Genomic DNA, 17,100 nt, shown 5'->3' on the forward strand with positions numbered 1-17,100 from the left:
AATTTAGACATTTTTACCTGAGGAGTACCTTCATGAACAGTTTCAAGAATCTTCCAAGCTTCCTTTGCTGAGACACATTTTTTGATCAGTTTGAAGATGTGTTTGTCTACCCCATTGTATAATGCATATAATGCTTTTGAGTTTCCCAAAGCAAGCTCATCCTCTTCTTTAGACCAGTCCTCCTCAGCTTTTAGTTCAAGTGTTGGCTTTCCATCCTTGTCTATGACCACAGGGGGGTCCCATCCTTTCAGAACAGCCTTCCAAGTTTTGCTATCCATAGATTTTAGGAAAGCAATCATGCGTGATTTCCAATAATCATAGTTGGAGACACCAACTAGAAGCGGTGGTCTGCTTACAAGCCCTCCTTCTTTTTCCATGTTGCCAGACATTCTCCCTAGAGCTCACCCTATAACCAGAAAGGGTGCCTGCTCTGATACCAATTGAAATCTGGCACGCAGTGAACACAATGCTGCACAAGATGCTATAGCACACGTTGCAGCAAGACAGTCGCAGAACACAGTAAATAAATAAATAAATTGCAGAACAATAAATAAGACAGGTAATTGTTAACCCAGTTCAGTGCAACGTCACCTACTTTGGGGGATACCAATCCAGGAATGAATCCACTATAATAGCTCTAGTTCAAAGCCCTCGACCAACACCCGGTACTTGACTTATCACCTAGACACTACCCGTGCAATCCTACCTAAGAACCTCTTAGATAATGAGACCCTGTCCCAAATTCCCTCTAACAACACATACTATGTTGTTGTCAATAACAATAATCAGGATGGAGATACTCTCCTAGAAACTAGACCACACTCTTGCTTAAAAGCTTATGAGTGAATCACACACACTAACTCCGTGCTTAAAAGCTTAGGAGTAGCTTACAATTAACAATAAAAACACAGTCCTAAACTTGCATCAAAGTGACACAAGAAAGGCTGACAAAAGACACAAACTCTAAACCTTAAAAACTCACACTTTGTAAAAAACACGGTTTAGAATACATGAGTAGAATAGCTTGAGGCTTCACATATTTATAGTCTTCAATTGTCTTGATGTCCAAGTTAGGTCTTCAGACATGTACAGCTGTAGGAATTGCGGCCCAACCCTAAATTATTTTTAGAAATATAATTCATGTTGTTCCAAACAAAAAAAACGCAAAAATATAATATAATTATATTTTTGTTTTAAATAATGTTCCTTCAGCCGACTTCAATAAAACTTGCTGAGCAAGGCTCGTTTTGCCCAGGCGCACGTGCTTGAATATTTAATTGGAGCAAATCTTGACTCAGATTTGAAATAAAAATTCTGCACGAAAACAGAGTATCAGTATGCTGTACTATAATGCTACAGCATCTCAGTCCAGCATCTGGCTGGTTGGCTTTTGCAAAATGTAGCCAATCAAAATACCAACACAAAGATTGACATAAAAACATAAGAAGCAATAACCATCGATAAAACACAAACGAAATTATAGATATGATCAATTAACCACTTCAACTCCACTTTCATTAGGTTCACCTATCAACACTGAAAATATCGGTTCAATCAGGACAGTACAAATTATTGGTGCTATCAGAAGCGCACAAAAAACTACAAACTAAAATTACAAAGAAAAAAAATTGAACTCTAGATTCCAAAACTTTTTGAATTTTTTTAAGTTTAAAAAACAAATTCCAAATAATTCTAAAGACGCAAAAAAGTAATTTTAGAAGTTTAAGGAGAAACATTGAATAAAGAAAAAATTCTTATATATCCATGTTAATCACGTACTCTTATAATATCAATTGTTTCTCCACTTTAATTAGTAGGATATATTCACTATAAAATTTTCAATATAATACTACGATAATCATATTTATATACTCATTCCATTACAAATATAAACAAAAGTTGATCAATAAAAGTGAATGTATTTGGTCCTAATTTTGAATCACCTATATACATCAAATTTCCTCGACTCATTTTGCTTATATTTTGGGACAGATGAAGTATGATATATAGGAAAATTCTACTATATAACTCTTTATTTTGACAGTCTTAAACCCAAGTCTTAATACTCCTATCTTGTTTTTCACACCGTTCATGACAAGAGACTGAAGAGAGAATCATTTCTGATTTCTAAAGAATCATTTCAACTATAAATAGTCTCAGAATTGTCCAAAATCCAAATAAATCACATGTTTAGAAATCAAATCATAGGTGGTGACAAACTCTAAAGCCTGCATATTTGTAAAACGAAAAAGTACATGTACTAGGTATGATTAAGTATTGGGTACACCTCAAATGATCAGGTATTGGATAGGATATCAAATTGGAGCGGTTAGGAATGATTAGGTATTGGATTCAACAGAGGATTTTACAACAAGCATTACAAGGAGCTCTTGGAATTCTGAATAGTTGCTTAAACGAGTTACATTTACGGACGATCAGTGCTAATATTGGTATGTTTGGGGTATTGCTCAATGATCACTTGACATCTTTGGATATTAGCAAATAACATGTTGACACCTCTAGCTTTACATTCATTCAATAATTCTTCGACAAATGTCTCATATGGACCCCTCTAAGGCATTCCAAAACAATTGACTGGTTTTATGATTGCGGATTTATGCAAACAACTGGTTTATGCAAACAATTGGTTGGTTTTATGATTGATTTCCCAATTTTTTTCATTTGTGAAGTTTTTTTCTCTCTCTTCTCTCTTGTACGCTCTATCTCTTTTCTCACCATCCTCACACTTCCATCTCTCTTTACCCTCAACCATTCCAAATCTCTTCCTCTCTGCTCTCCCCATCTCATCCTTCACCATAACATCCGGGTATGAAATTGGAGCGGTTAGGATTTTGATGCATTCAGTCAAGAACATCGATAGTCATCCGATCTTGATTAGATAGTTCAGATAGAAACAATTTTTTATTTTTATTTTCAAATTAAAAATATCAATATTAAATTTGAGTCATCTAAACTTTAAAAAACTATTGATATCCAAGTATTAAGGGTTCGTTTGGTTGAAAAGAAAGAAAGTGAGAATAAAGAAAAACACGAAATCGAGAAATAAACTTGAATTAAGAATTAGTTTAAATTCATTCATAATTTTCGTGTTTTCCTTCCTTCACACTTTCTTTCCTTACAACTAAATGAACCATAAATTTCGTATTGTCCTGACATCGGGAGCGAATTGTCTCCCGTGAACAATCCATCCAGTCAAATCATCACCTTCCAATAAAAAATTTAAAAATATAAAAATAAGAGACAGGATGATCTAATAGCTGTCATTAAAACTGAAGAGGATCCTTTCCCCCTGACATCACTACTTTAGCCCTATATCCTCACAGTTAGTGTATAAATTTAAATTTCCCTTTGTCTTTGTAAATATTTCTAAGATATCCAAAACATCACTTCTATATAAATGCAATTAAAAAATCCAACCACATTTGAACAATACATTAACCACGGTTGAAATAGGAACCATGATTAAGACTGTCAGAAGATCCAACCATACATAAACCTTAGATTTTACTGTCATTAATAATAATAATAATAATAATTATTATTATTATTATTCCCTATTATTAGGAAAATGCTAACCAGTGCCCCGGGGCACTAGTTAAGGATACTAATTATAGTAAAATTACATTGAAATTTGTGTAGTCAATATTTGTAAAGTATAAAAAGTGTCATTTTTAATGCAAAAATTACTTTTTTTTTATCCTTAACTAGTGCTCCGGGGCACTAGTTAGCATACCCTTATTATTAATACTATTATAACAATAAAAGTTGTTCAGCCATCAGAATAATTTATCCACCCTGCATTCAGCAATTGACATCAACTTCATGGCAACTACTCTTTGTCCTTTTGTCGTTTTCACACACAAGTGGATAATTTTGATCAAAGTTACCAAAGAAACATATGCCTATGATTTTGTTGTGCAGAGTGGCATTCTTCATTATTGTCTTCAAGTGAATGAAGATATTTCCTTACTGGAACCTTTCACTGTTCCAAAAAATTTGATGCTATTGGCTTTGTGAAAACAAGAATCAAAAGTGAAAGCAACAGCCATAATAGCAACACCTACCTCTCTCAAAGTGGGTACCATTCATTCAATTCATATTTTCCACACAAAACAGTCCTTTTTTAAGATCTATCATTTTCTTTATTTAGTGTTTCTTTCCACGTTTTATTAATGTTCAGGTTTCCAAAAATTGATATTTTTTCAACTGGGTATAGTAAAGTTGATTTTTTTTTCTTCATATGGGTATGTAAAGTTTCTATTTCTATGCTCAAAATTGAAGAGAACATAAAGTTTTCTGCATCATTTTGCTGCTAAATGTTGGTCTCAGCTATCCAAACTACAGGTACATTAATCTTTTTGAGTAAAGTTATGTTCTTGAATTATTATTCCCCTTTAAAATTTGATACTTTTTGCTATAATAATGAGAGCCACTTTATTGCTTTATTCTCTCCCACGTTGGTTGAGTATGATATGTGCTTTGCATCTGTAATTATGTTATTAACTTCCAAAAATAGATAGAAAAAAAGGTGAGTGTAAAAATGGGGCATGAAAAAAATCTAGAGTTGTGCTGTTTTTTTTTTTTTTTCAAGCTTAAGTTTGTGAGTAATATATATGCATCCTTTCTGGGATGAGTGGTTTACTTTATACTTTTTTCATTTTTGTTTTGTATTTGTTGAAGTTTTTTTTTTTTTTTTTTGAAGTTGTTTCTTTACTTGTTTCTTGAGCAGGTGATTTATTTTTCTGACAGTTTCTTGAGCAGGGTGATTGTTACTAGCTTTTCAATAGGAAATTGCAACTATGATTAGAGTTTGGATTGTACTGTTGATGCTTGTCTCCAATTTGTTCTCTTCAAGTGTGGTTGGCTTGGATAATTCCACAGTACCTCCAGTTGTAAATATTGGGGTTCTCTACTCTTTCAATACCAGTGTTGGTAGAATAGTGAAAATTGCGGTAGAAGCTGCGGTTGCTGATATAAATTCTGATCCTTCTATTCTTGGTAATACTAAGTTGAATCTCTCACTGCAAGAAGATTCCAAATATAGAGGCTTTTTGAGCATTGCTGAGGGTACACCCATCATAATCCCTCTTTTTTTTGTTTGTTAAAAAATTAACTTTTACTGTTAGACAAATGACTTCGTTTTCAGGTATGCTAGTTACGTCTTGGGCTCTGTTTGGGTAAATAACTTAATTAAGCGCTTATGGCATAATTGCTTATCATATAAGTGTTTATGTTTAAGTCATTTTGATAACAAAATATAAAATAAAGTCAAAATGTTTTGATTTAACCTATAAGCTATTTTCATATGCTATTTTTGAGAGCTTATAGAGATAAGCTGAAAATAGTTTATAGACATGTCATAAGTTGTCTCCATAAGCTCTCTCAAACTATCTCACAAGTACTTATGTCAGTAGATAATATAGAATAGGTCAATCCAAACAGACCCTAAGTCTAACAAATTATGGTTATTGTATTTAATACATTGTAATTGTAAACAGCGTTGCAGCTCATGGCGACACACACTGTGGCCATTATCGGTCCACAGACCTCTACAACAGCTCATGTCATATCTCATATAGCAAACGAACTCCAGGTTCCTCTGTTATCATTTTCAGCAACTGATCCTACTCTTTCTTCGCTTCAATTCCCGTTCTTCATTAGAACTGCCTTCAATGACATTTTTCAAATGACTGCAATAGCAGACATTATAAGCCACTTTGGTTGGAGAGAGGTTATCGCAGTCTATGGTGATGACGACCATGGGAGGAATGGAATTGGTGGGTTAGGGGATAAGCTTGCTGAGAGACGTTGCAAGATCTCGTTTAAAGCACCGATGCCTCCTGAGGCAACAAGTGAGGAGATTACTGATGTGCTTGTTCAGGTGGCGTTGGCAGAATCCCGGGTTATAGTTCTTCACACAAGTACTGCTTGGGGTCCAAAAGTGTTGAGCGTGGCAAAGTCTCTTGGAATGATGCAAAATGGTTATGTTTGGATTGCTACTACTTTTCTCACATCTTTTATTGACATAGATAGTCCTCTCTCTTCAGAAGAAATGGATAACATGCAAGGAGTTATTGCACTAAGAATGTACATACCAGATTCAAAGCTCAAAAGATCGTTCTTTTCTAGGTGGACGAATTTGACTAGTGGAAAGGAGGGAAACGGTCCTCTTGGTTTGAGTACTTATGGTATCTTTGCTTATGATACTGTTTACGTTCTTGCTCGTGCCCTTGATACATTTTTCAAACAAGGGAACCGAATTACATTTTCGCCCGATCCAAAGATATCACAAATAAGTGGAGACAGCTTGCATCTTGATGCTGTGAAAATCTTCAATGAAGGAAATCAGTTGCGCAAAAGTATTCACGAGGTTAACATGACTGGTGTAACAGGTCCATTCAGGTATACATCTGATGGAAACCTTGCTAATCCAGCATATGAGATCATCAATGTGATTGGAACAGGGACTCGCAGGATCGGTTATTGGTCTAATTACTCTGGATTATCAATTGTTCCTCCAGAAACACTTTATTCAAAACCACCTAATCGTTCCATTGAAAACCAAAAGCTACTCACTGTGTTTTGGCCAGGTGAAACAACCCAGAGACCTCGCGGTTGGGTTTTTCCAAACAATGGAAAGATGTTAAAAATCGGAGTACCGAAAAGGGTTAGTTACCGCGAATTTGTTTCTCAGGTACAATCCACCGACACGTTCAAGGGATTCTGCATTGATGTATTTCTTTCTGCAGTAAACTTGTTGCCCTATGCTGTCCCCTATAAGTTTATTCCATATGGTGATGGTCAAAGTAATCCTAGTAACACCGAGCTTGTGCGCCTGATCACTACCGGGGTGAGTATCATTCCATTAATTTTTACAAAAGTTTGGATGTTTTATGTTACTTTTCTGAGACAACTTTTGTGTCTTTACCATACAGGTCTTTGATGCTGCAGTAGGTGACATTACAATTACTACAGAAAGAACAAGGATGGTGGATTTTACTCAGCCATATATAGAGTCTGGTCTAGTGGTCGTAGCATCGGTTAAGAAGACGGATTCCAATGCTTGGGCATTTCTGACACCATTTACACCAATGATGTGGACTGTAACAGCTATCTTTTTCCTACTAGTGGGAGCTGTTGTTTGGATTCTAGAGCATAGACTGAATGATGATTTTAGGGGACCTCCTAAAAAACAAGTAGCCACAATTTTATGGTAATCAAAACTGGTCTTTCTCTATCTCCTCACTTTTCTCGGGCTCATCGTATTGAACCTTTTTCGAATTCAACCTATGTTACTGATGCATGAAATAATTATATATCAACACTACAGTTTTCGAACTGAAATTACATATAGCTCCATGTTTGTAACTTATTTGTGTTTTAATTGGCAGGTTTAGTTTTTCAACTATGTTCTTCGCTCACAGTAAGTCTCGTTTCTCTGTCTTCTTAAACACTTATGATCCATATATAAGTGATAGAGACTTCGGGTGAATCAATTTTCTCTTTTCTATACAATGTAGGGGAAAATACTGTAAGCACTCTTGGTCGTTTTGTGCTACTTATATGGCTATTTGTAGTACTAATAATCAACTCGAGTTACACTGCAAGCCTGACGTCAATCCTCACAGTGCAACAACTTTCTTCACCTATAAAAGGAATTGAAAGTTTAGTAAATAGCAAAGAGCCCATTGGTTACATGCAGGGTTCTTTTGCCCGGTCATATTTAATTGACGAAATCGGTATTCATGAATCCAGACTAGTTCCTCTAAAAACACCTGAAGAAACTATGAAAGCACTGGAGAAAGGTCCCCAAAAGGGTGGTGTTGCTGCATACATTAACGAGCGTGCTTACATAGAGCTCTTCCTTTCAAGCCGGTGTGATTTTTCTATTGTAGGTCAAGAGTTTACCAGAAATGGTTGGGGATATGTAAGTTCCTCCATTCACATACTCCTTATAGTCTTTTTAGTGGTTGGTCTTTACAATTTATTTTGGAATTACGACATGCTTTTCTCTTTTGCCTTCCTGTTTTCTTATAAGACCCCTACAGTAGACACGTAATAGAACCAATCCACAAAAAAGTTTACTGCCAAATCATAACTTACAAGTTTATTCCCAATTTCATAATATTAAATAGAGTCTTTTTTTGTGGTCTACTAGAAATTCCATGTTTGGTGATGATAATGGAAGCTTCTCTAAGCCAACTCAAGAGTTTTACTGAACAGGTTGTGATCATTATACTTGATTATGTTTTACCAGAACATATTAACTACTGAAACAGCTCAACATGTTACTCTAAAACAGGAACAAAAAAGTTGTCGGGACACTATCTTCCCTCCATTTTAAAGTTTTATGTTTTGTCAGTATTACAGTAAAGTTCAAGGTTAATTTACCATGCTTAATTGTTGGTTCCCTTGTTCAAATTTATCAACTGATATAGTAGTAGTCTTTATCTATTTCTTGTAATAAATTTTTCTTCAGGCCTTTCCACCAGACTCACCATTAGCGGTTGACCTGTCAACTGCCATTTTAGAGTTGGCAGAAAATGGAGATTTACAAAGAATCCATGACAAATGGCTTTTGAGCAGTGCTTGTCGATCACAAGGTGCAAAGCTTGAAGTGGATAGACTCAATCTCAAAAGCTTTTGGGGCCTCTATCTAGTTTGCGGTTTGGCATGTTTCCTAGCTCTCCTAATATATCTTATTCAGACCATGAGGCAGTACAAGAAACACAATCCAGAGGAACTTGAGTCTTCTGGCCATGGTTCTGGATCTTCACGTCTGCGGACTTTCCTTTCATTTGTAGATGAAAAAGAAGATGCAGTTAAGAGCCGCAAGAGAAGGCAAATGGAGAGGATGTCATATAGAAGCACAAGTGAGGTTGGATCCAACATCATCTCCAATAAAGATTTGTCTCGATCATCGACATCATTAAACAGAATTGATTCTGCTAATGAAGTCTGACCAACTGTTGCATGTTTACTTTTACCCTAATATTTTGGATCCACTGCAGTCAAATCTGCATTCCCTAATGCAGCTGCTGGGTTCCTACTACATTTCTTTTACTTAGAGTAAATATATTTGTAGGATATATCAACTTGTGCCTGACTGTAGTGTAATTTCTGGGCGTCGGTATAGAACAAGATCCCTTTGCAATTTTTATTCTTACCTGTGGTTTCTGTAGTATATATAATATATAATTTAGAACAGAGTCACCTCATTATTATTTAAAATGCAATAGACCAATTGGTGGCTCCATTCTCTTTGTTGTAGCATAACAGCTAATATTTACTCGGCACAGTAAATTGTTAGGTCTCTGGTATAATTGATATCACAATGTAAGCCTTTTTACCATTTATATATCTAGGCAATTTTATTTTACTTGACTATTATTTTTAAGTTCTGAGAGGGTAAAGAGCAAATCAAAATGATTGCTTGAGTGTCTTAACTTGGCTTTGCGTTATAAATTGACATATTCAGTTTATATACTAAAACCTTCTAATGCTAGAGATTACATTTGAATATCAACAGTTCATGATAGCATGATACGAAGTCAGAAATATATTTCTACTCAATTGTGATAAATTGGTGAAAAAACGAAATCTAGGCGCAAATTAGATTGATCAGGGACCATATATACATACATATACACATATCATTGTTTTTTTTATAATAAAATATTGACATAATTTGCTATTCTGCTCCATACTGCAACCGGTCTTCCCCATATGATCTATTTTCAGGCCATACAATAAGTCAATGCAATAAATCATTTTTAAAATACCTTTGAAAACACTCTTCCTCCTTGCAATGCTTGCATATAACATTATAAACTTCAATCAAGAGTCTTGGGAATCGGTTTGCAAAGTAGTCATTGAATCCTTCAGGAACAGGTCCAACTAGTTCCTGAAAAGCCGGTAAAAAAGTTAGAAGCCATAGATATGGATGTATAGCTTTCATGTCCTAAAGTAAAGATGTCCAACTAGATATCAGTATTTGTTTTTCATGTGAAACACTTAAGTAACAAGAATAATTATAGTTTTAGGATACTTGTCTCGGTCCTCACATGTTAGTTCTTCAGGTATTTCCATACCTCTAATTATCCTTTGAAAGTATTTGGATGAAAGATAAGCTGAAAACAACTTATGAATTATGTCAAAAACTATTCTAAACATTTCCACAAATATCAGTAGTAAGATAAGCCCAAATAAACTCTACCAACAACCTTAATATGCTACCTAAGTTTGGAATGCTGACTGCTTTGAGCATTTTTGTCACAAACCATCCATCTTATGGAATGTAAGGAATTTGATTTTACCATGAAAATGTACCACCGGTTTAAATTTAAATATTGGGAATTGATTCAGTAAAAATTGAAAAACATAGTCTGGGTGGATACTGTAATGCAACATGCGTATATGGGACCTCGGATATCATGAGAATTAATTATTGCAAATTTGTCAGGAGTGAACGAAAGTTGTAAATACATGTTTCTGGACAATGAACATTTATACCGCTCGGCTATAAATGTTCCAACTTTATTAGTAATAGTAAAAATCTCATCTGCTAGGCAACTTGAAGTTGAACCCACCCAATGGGTGTCCAACCTGACCCTGGGTTTTGGAATCATTCAGAGTTATTTATTCCCATATATACAAATTGGGTGCTGAGTTAAGCGCCAATCCTGCCCACGTGCCACATCGATTTAAAACCTATAACTAAATTTTATGATTGGTTATTTATATTTTAGCTTTCAAGATGTCTTTTTAAGTTATGGCAAGCTGCATCATGATTATTACATATAAAAAACAATGAAAAAATAAAAAATCTATTAAATGCTACTAGTCCAAAAAAGAACCTGGATTTCTTGAGGCAATTCTCCATAATGATTTAGCTTGTTTCTCATAACCCGCAACAAGTCTCGAACACTGTTAAACTTATAACGCCGGTAACGACTAATGTTAGCAATGAAAGCTGGTTCCATATTTTCATCCCATTTACCGCCTAAGGCTGTTGTGGCAATGCTTTCTAACGCCCTCAAAAGACCAGAACTAAGATTTTTATCTTCCAGTTCCACCCTATCACTGGTGTCACGTAAAAATGAAAGTCTCGTCTCGGAACTCCAGAAAAAAGGATGGTGCAATACTTCAATTGCTTTTGGCCTGGAAATAAAGGAAATAATTTCTTAAATGAAATCGCTAATTTGAAACCGAAATAATATTTGTGATTCTTTATAACGAGAAGCAGCAGAAATGACAGAGTTCAGTGGCTGACCATGCTTATATTGTGGAATGCCCTAAAGTGCCAACCAACAAAATTAACACATTTGCTTTATGATTTTTAAAATTATATTGACTTTTAGAAAGAAAAAAGGAGAAGAAAAAAATAAGGACTTAAATATGATAAAAGTGTAATATGATTGATTTACTTATACTAATTTAATACAAAAGACTGTACCAACTCCTATATATAGGGATACAAAGCTCCTAATAAGAGTAAAGTATATTGTCATCCTCCAAAAACAAAATGAATGACAAAAATTTACCTTAGATCAGGGTCATGGTTTAATAAACAACTAATAAGATCCTCAGCTTCCGGAATGAATTGCACTAAGCAAAGATTTTTTTTATTTTTCACGATATTGATATCACGTTCAATATGTTGTCCGAATGGATGTCTTCCTCGAGTCATACAGAAAAAAAGAATACATCCTAAACTGAACATATCAACCGCCCGTGTTTGGCGCCCTTGATCAAGCTGCTCTGGGGCTTGCCAACCAGAACTTCCCCCACCTGCAATTAAGCCATTAAACCTTAGTGCAAGAACATTAAGTACAAATCAGTTAAATGTAGGCTTTGACTAAAGCAGGCTGCCCTATTTTTAAAATTTTAAAAAATGAATTTGGAAAGAGAAAGGAGAGAAACAACTCTGAATAACATTAGATTGGATCGATATGGAAACAAATTTTAGAAGAAAACGAAAATTAGGAAATAACTCCTAAGAGCCTGTATGTTTTCTATTTTCATTCCTTTTCAGTAATAATTATAGAAGTGCATCCTTGATTTCATATTGTTTTCTAAAGCCTTGTACAATGCAGTGAAAACATGATAATTTTGTAATTATTATTGCCAGTAAGACAAAAATAAAAAGCATTTTATCAAACCAAACATAATTAAATAAGGAAACAAATTAGGAAGAAGAATAAAATTAGAAAACAACTCATAAGACTTTCCTCAATTAGATGACTAGTTGAGACTTGAGACCACAATAATTATAGTAAAAGCAGAATCTGTCTTCGGTGGTTCAGCTCAAGCATGAATGGCAAAGACTCGTTGAGGCCCCAATAAGTAGGGTAGACTATAAGGAGGATAACCCAGCCGTTGGAGGTAGAAAGACCAAGAAAAACAAGGCCAAACCATCAAGAGAGGTTTCATTTTAATAGTCTATGATTAAATATGATTCATGATAGGACATTATGTCATCATTTGATACATATCGTCAATCCCCCTAGTTTAGAAAAAGATTTGGCTGTTGATTTTCTAAGATATGTTGAAGATAAACCAAGAAATTTAAAATACCCTAAAGATATTAAGAGATATCTAACAATCGCCATATTGTAATTTACAGATGCTAATCTCATGCTAGACATAATTGGCCCTTCCCATGGCACATGCAAGGAAATGCTAATAAATTTTAATTCTTCTGAGAAGTTCTTACCAGTAGCATTATGACCCAAAGAGGACATATTTTCAAGAAGAAGTTTGCTAATGCCCATGTCAGAAAGCTTTGCACATAAGGATCTTTCGTTGTTTATTAGAACATTTTGGGGTTTCAAATCTCGATGTATTATTCCTAGATCATGCAAATGAACAACCCCGGAAACAATATCCCTAAGTTACAAAAAAAATGGAATTAGTTTATAATTTATAATAAAAATGTGTAACATAAAGTACACTTAGAATGTAGGCAACCAAGAGCAAACAACTTGGATCAACTACAAGAATCCAGATGGAATCTAAATAGGTTTTTTCTTAATCATCCTTTTCTAGTCACTATTATGCTTTCCTCCTTTCCTCCAACCAGGACTACCATATTTTATTACCTGCATTTTGTGTCATCCAAGGTCCCCTCTTATCATCCTTTTTATAATCATCCTTGGATTATCCTACTAATACATTGTACTGCCAAATAATTCTAGCCAATTTTGCCTCATTTTCTATTTACTCAATTTATCTCACCCTTAGATGTCAAATCCAACATCCCCATTTTCTTTTACAGTTATCTTTTCTCACTTGCAGCAATGATCCAACACATCATTTGCTAAGCCTAAAACCAAGCTACAGTATAAAACCATTGTTTCAAATCTCAAACTAAATTTATTAACTGTCCCACGAAGGTTCATTGTTAAAAGTTGAAGAGTTAAAGTTAAAACATTAAGTGCATGCGAGTTCTTAACAGACACCACCACCGTTCTCCTCTATGCATCAAGTACCTCACTAGTCAGCAAAATCTAGTATCTAGTCCGCAACATCTAGTATAATAGCATTCACTAACCAAATTTTTTCAGAGTTGAATGCGAAAGAAATAAGAAAATTGCAATATCATATGTCTATTGGTATTATCTTTTGGTTGAATGTGTCTTTTAATAAATCAGTAAATCAAGAAGAAATAATATCAACCTCATCAATTTCAGCAATAGAGCTGATGGATAGCCATTTTCTTTCCAAAGATATTGCGTATTATCCTTCCCTGTCTCCATTTGGCCCTTTATCAAATCATCCAAGTTGCAAGTACAACGTTCCAGTGCAAGGTAAATAAAATCTTGATCATACTCCACCCCATGCCATCGGACAATGTTTGGATGACGGTCAGACACAATGAGGTTTCGGATTTCTTTATAGGCTACCTTGTGATGAGCTTTGACAAGACGCTTAACTGCAACTGGTCGACCTTCATATCTTCCGTCCAGTACAATTGTACCATTGCTTCCCTTAGCAATCTCTTCATTTGAAACGAATAATTTACCAATTTTCCGTCCATCAAAACCTTCATCAACTTGATTAAAGTTCTCCCATTCTTCTCTATTAGTATCGTTTCGTGTCAGTGCGTCTTCATCTTCTGAAGAAAGATAGTTTTCCATTTTATCAATAGTGTCGCTGTTCTTTCCTGACTTGTGCATTTTCTTTCTCTTCTTTCTCTTTGCAGGTGAACTTTTCAATTCATACTCTCTGTTTTGGTCCTTTGGTATATCTTGATTCTTAACCACCTTCACCGTAAGAAAGCAGATGACTGAAAAGCCCGACACCAGAAGAAAGACCGTAAGCACTATAAGATGTAATGGAGTTGACCATCCACTCTTGTTCAAATAAACATCACCTGGTGAAGTAATCTCAATGAGAGGCTGAGGGAGTTTATATGCCTTATCATTATTTTGTTGCAGATAAGGCATAGAATATGGCAAAGGCGTAGGAAGAAATGTGATAATACCATCATAACCATAAAAAGGCCCAGGTAAACTTTCAGTGATTAAAGGTTCTAACAGAAAATTCTTTTTCAGGCGAAAGACGTTTTGCATCTCTTGACATGGGTAAGGCATCGCAAAATTGAGGCCCCTGTCAGAAGGAATTTCATCCTCTACATCAACTGTAGTGTGTTGGCATAATAATACAGCTTCAAATTCAGTTACTGTCAAATTCCACAATACTATTTTCGAGCTGGTGTTAACAGACTTCAGAGTATAATCTTTCCTAAAAAGCATGAGCAGCGGCTGTGATGAATTTAGCTTCTTAGGATCAGCAAGATCCTTATTATCTTCAGTGATGATATTTTTAGCACTCAGCCTGTCATCTCTCAGAGGTGCAGAAGCATTACCAGGATCAGATTTAGCGTGAATTTGAATGATCGACCCAGTTTTAGCTTCAACTTCAAACAGACTGTCTTCTTTGTATCCAAATATAGCAGTTCCGTCATCTGAAATGATAGGTGCACGATGTACAAATTCTCCAATAGATTCTGACAATCTCTGCATACAGCATGATAAACAATCAAAAGAGCATCAAGCTCAGAATTCCTCAAAAAAATAATGGCACTTAGCTAAACATAACCTTGAAACAAATTGCCAATGAATATAGTATACTTTTTTATAATAAGAAAAAGAACCCGCTATGTTGTTGATATCATTAGGAGAAGTATTAGAATATGGTATTGTTGGTTACATGCCATAACAGAAATTTTCTGAACAATGCAGGATGAGAAAGAAATTATCTGTTGAATTAGGTCTATTGTTGGACTTGGTAACAACTGCAACATTACTCAAAACCAACATGCCACATGAACAACCTGACTCATCATTGTAAATTTGTAATATCTCTTGGAGCTAACTTCTTAATTCGATAACAATATCTTGAAACAGAATTCTATTTTGGGATTCCTACCACTTTGTATGCCATTCTGATTAAATGCAAAACATAAACTGCAAAATTTTCATCCATATTCAATCAAGAACAAGGGTAACTTCCTAATGCAACAGTTAAATTCATGAAATCACCGCCAAAACACCATCACTTTACAAAATCCATGAATACAACAATTACAATGTTCAACTTCAAACATATATAATATACGTAAAGAGACAAATACCATTTTACCGAGGATCTTGTCGTGCATGTACAAAGACCAATCATCCCCACACTCCACGAACCCACTAGTTGGTGCTGAAGATGTATTTGTTTTACCACGGTCCTTATTGATTGGAGCTTGATACGAACTGTAGATCGGTGATCCTGTAGAGAATGACCATATTACCCTCACGGCACCATTCTCCTGGCTGGCCACCAAATACATGGTTCCATCTAGTGCAGCAACCAGTGCTGTAGTTGCTGCCTTGCTGTCATTAAAAACATTTCACAAATTTGAAACATGTGTTTCCCGCCACTTTTAATTTCTCAGATTATAGCAATGAATTTTGCATGAATAAATTTATGAAGAATAATGCTAGCAACACACTCTTTAACAAAGACACTCCAACACATTCTCTTTTGTTGATTTAAATTCACATGGGTCCCATAAAAAAATGTTGACCCATATAACATTTATGGGACCTATATAAATTTTAACCAATAGAAAAGAGTGTGTTTGTTAAAAATGTATGTCGCTAGCACTCCTCATTTATGAATAGTTTATGAATAGTTGATGTGTATTGAAATTTGAAACATGTTGATAAATAATATTTATGAGACCCATAAAAAAATGTGGACTCATGTAATATTTATGGGACTCATATAAATTTTAACCAAGAGAGTGTATTTGTTAAAGAGTATGTTGCTAGCACTCCTATTTATTTTGATGTGTATTGAAATTTGAAACATGTTGATAAATAATAAATAAAAATAAAAAAAGAAAGAAGAAAATGAAAAATAGAGAATTAAAAAGAGTTAATTAGGAACTGACGGAGGAGGAAGAGAGAGAATGGAACGTGATGTAGGTGAGCGAGACAGGGTGTTGACGACGGAGCAGTGTTGTTGATTGAGAAGCGAGAGGAGGAGAAAGATGAAGAGAAATAAAAGTTTCATCGTTTTTTGTGTGGATTGTGGAATGGGATGGAAATAAAATAGGGAGAAAGAAAGAAAGAAAGAGGAAAGAAAGAAATAGGAAAGAAGGAAAACAGCAAGAGAAAGCATCGAAGATTCCAAACTTGTTCTTATTCTTGTACAGTTCTACTCTACCAGCGCAGCAATACAAACTACAAACGTCACGTTGCAATGTTGCTTTTCTTAACCCTCATCCCAATATCACCAAGGGCGGCGCAGGCCCATGTGCGACATGGGCCGTGGCACAAGATCTCTTAAAAATGAGGATCACAAAAAAAAATTATAGGGTAGTAATATTAGTAAGTTAGGGGGTGTAAAAATTAATTATTTATGTTATAACATGTTGTAAGGCTCAACCCGTTTTTCTAAGAAAAAAAAAAGTAGTAGAGAAGAGAAACGTATAATGTACGATCAAAATCAAAACATCAAAACAAGAAACTAACTCCTCCTTCTATTCTCAAAAACTTCATTAATCCACCACCACCACCAGCG

General features: G+C 34.9%; 2 protein-coding genes across 14 annotated transcripts; one reads left to right on the plus strand and one right to left on the minus strand.

Moving 5' to 3' along the window:
• The first annotated feature begins 3,809 nt into the window (after window positions 1-3,809).
• LOC123881426 (glutamate receptor 3.6-like) lies at window positions 3,810-9,373 on the plus strand. 12 transcript variants are annotated; one of them, XR_006799461.1, is made up of 9 exons: window positions 3,853-4,365; window positions 4,771-5,088; window positions 5,520-6,871; window positions 6,957-7,234; window positions 7,413-7,444; window positions 7,542-7,948; window positions 8,180-8,244; window positions 8,324-8,402; window positions 8,501-8,604. XR_006799461.1 is itself a non-coding variant. In XM_045930111.1 (7 exons), the coding sequence occupies exons 2-7, from the start codon at window positions 4,821-4,823 to the stop codon at window positions 8,981-8,983; spliced, it is 2,820 nt and encodes a 939-aa protein (XP_045786067.1). In that variant the 5' UTR covers window positions 3,810-4,365; window positions 4,771-4,820; the 3' UTR covers window positions 8,984-9,373. The 12 variants fall into 12 exon arrangements, 11 of the variants coding, with proteins under 11 accessions (XP_045786067.1, XP_045786068.1, XP_045786062.1 ...); XM_045930111.1 differs by lacking the exons at window positions 8,180-8,244; window positions 8,324-8,402 and having other exon boundaries at window positions 3,810-4,365; window positions 8,501-9,373; XM_045930112.1 differs by lacking the exons at window positions 8,180-8,244; window positions 8,324-8,402 and having other exon boundaries at window positions 3,819-4,365; window positions 4,783-5,088; window positions 8,501-9,373.
• Window positions 9,374-9,427: 54 nt separating this feature from the next.
• LOC123881427 (serine/threonine-protein kinase/endoribonuclease IRE1a-like) lies at window positions 9,428-16,629 on the minus strand. 2 transcript variants are annotated; one of them, XM_045930118.1, is made up of 7 exons: window positions 16,469-16,629; window positions 15,659-15,905; window positions 13,699-15,041; window positions 12,737-12,909; window positions 11,565-11,811; window positions 10,878-11,181; window positions 9,428-9,925 (listed from the first exon to the last, which is right to left on the minus strand). In XM_045930118.1, exons 1-7 carry the CDS (start codon window positions 16,588-16,590, stop codon window positions 9,776-9,778), a joined length of 2,586 nt encoding a protein of 861 aa, XP_045786074.1. In that variant the 5' UTR covers window positions 16,591-16,629; the 3' UTR covers window positions 9,428-9,775. The 2 variants fall into 2 exon arrangements, with proteins under 2 accessions (XP_045786074.1, XP_045786075.1); XM_045930119.1 differs by having other exon boundaries at window positions 9,463-9,918; window positions 16,469-16,626.
• Between the last annotated feature and the right edge of the window lie 471 nt (window positions 16,630-17,100).

The sequence above is a fragment of the Trifolium pratense genome, linkage group LG4, assembly GCF_020283565.1.
Source record: "Trifolium pratense cultivar HEN17-A07 linkage group LG4, ARS_RC_1.1, whole genome shotgun sequence".
NCBI lineage: Eukaryota > Viridiplantae > Streptophyta > Magnoliopsida > Fabales > Fabaceae > Trifolium > Trifolium pratense.

Coding starts and splice junctions, on each gene's coding strand:
- LOC123881426 (XM_045930111.1), top strand. CDS start 4,821: ATGATTAGAGTTTGGATTGTACTGTTGATGCTTGTCTCCAATTTGTTC. Junction 5,089..5,519: donor CTTTTTGAGCATTGCTGAGG/GTACACCCATCA, acceptor AATTGTAAACAG/CGTTGCAGCTCATGGCGACA. Junction 7,235..7,412: donor CAAGTAGCCACAATTTTATG/GTAATCAAAACT, acceptor TTTAATTGGCAG/GTTTAGTTTTTCAACTATGT.
- LOC123881427 (XM_045930118.1), bottom strand. CDS start 16,590: ATGAAACTTTTATTTCTCTTCATCTTTCTCCTCCTCTCGCTTCTCAAT. Junction 11,182..11,564: donor AACCATGACCCTGATCTAAG/GTAAATTTTTGT, acceptor CTTTATTTCCAG/GCCAAAAGCAATTGAAGTAT. Junction 9,926..10,877: donor AATTGCCTCAAGAAATCCAG/GTTCTTTTTTGG, acceptor CCGGCTTTTCAG/GAACTAGTTGGACCTGTTCC.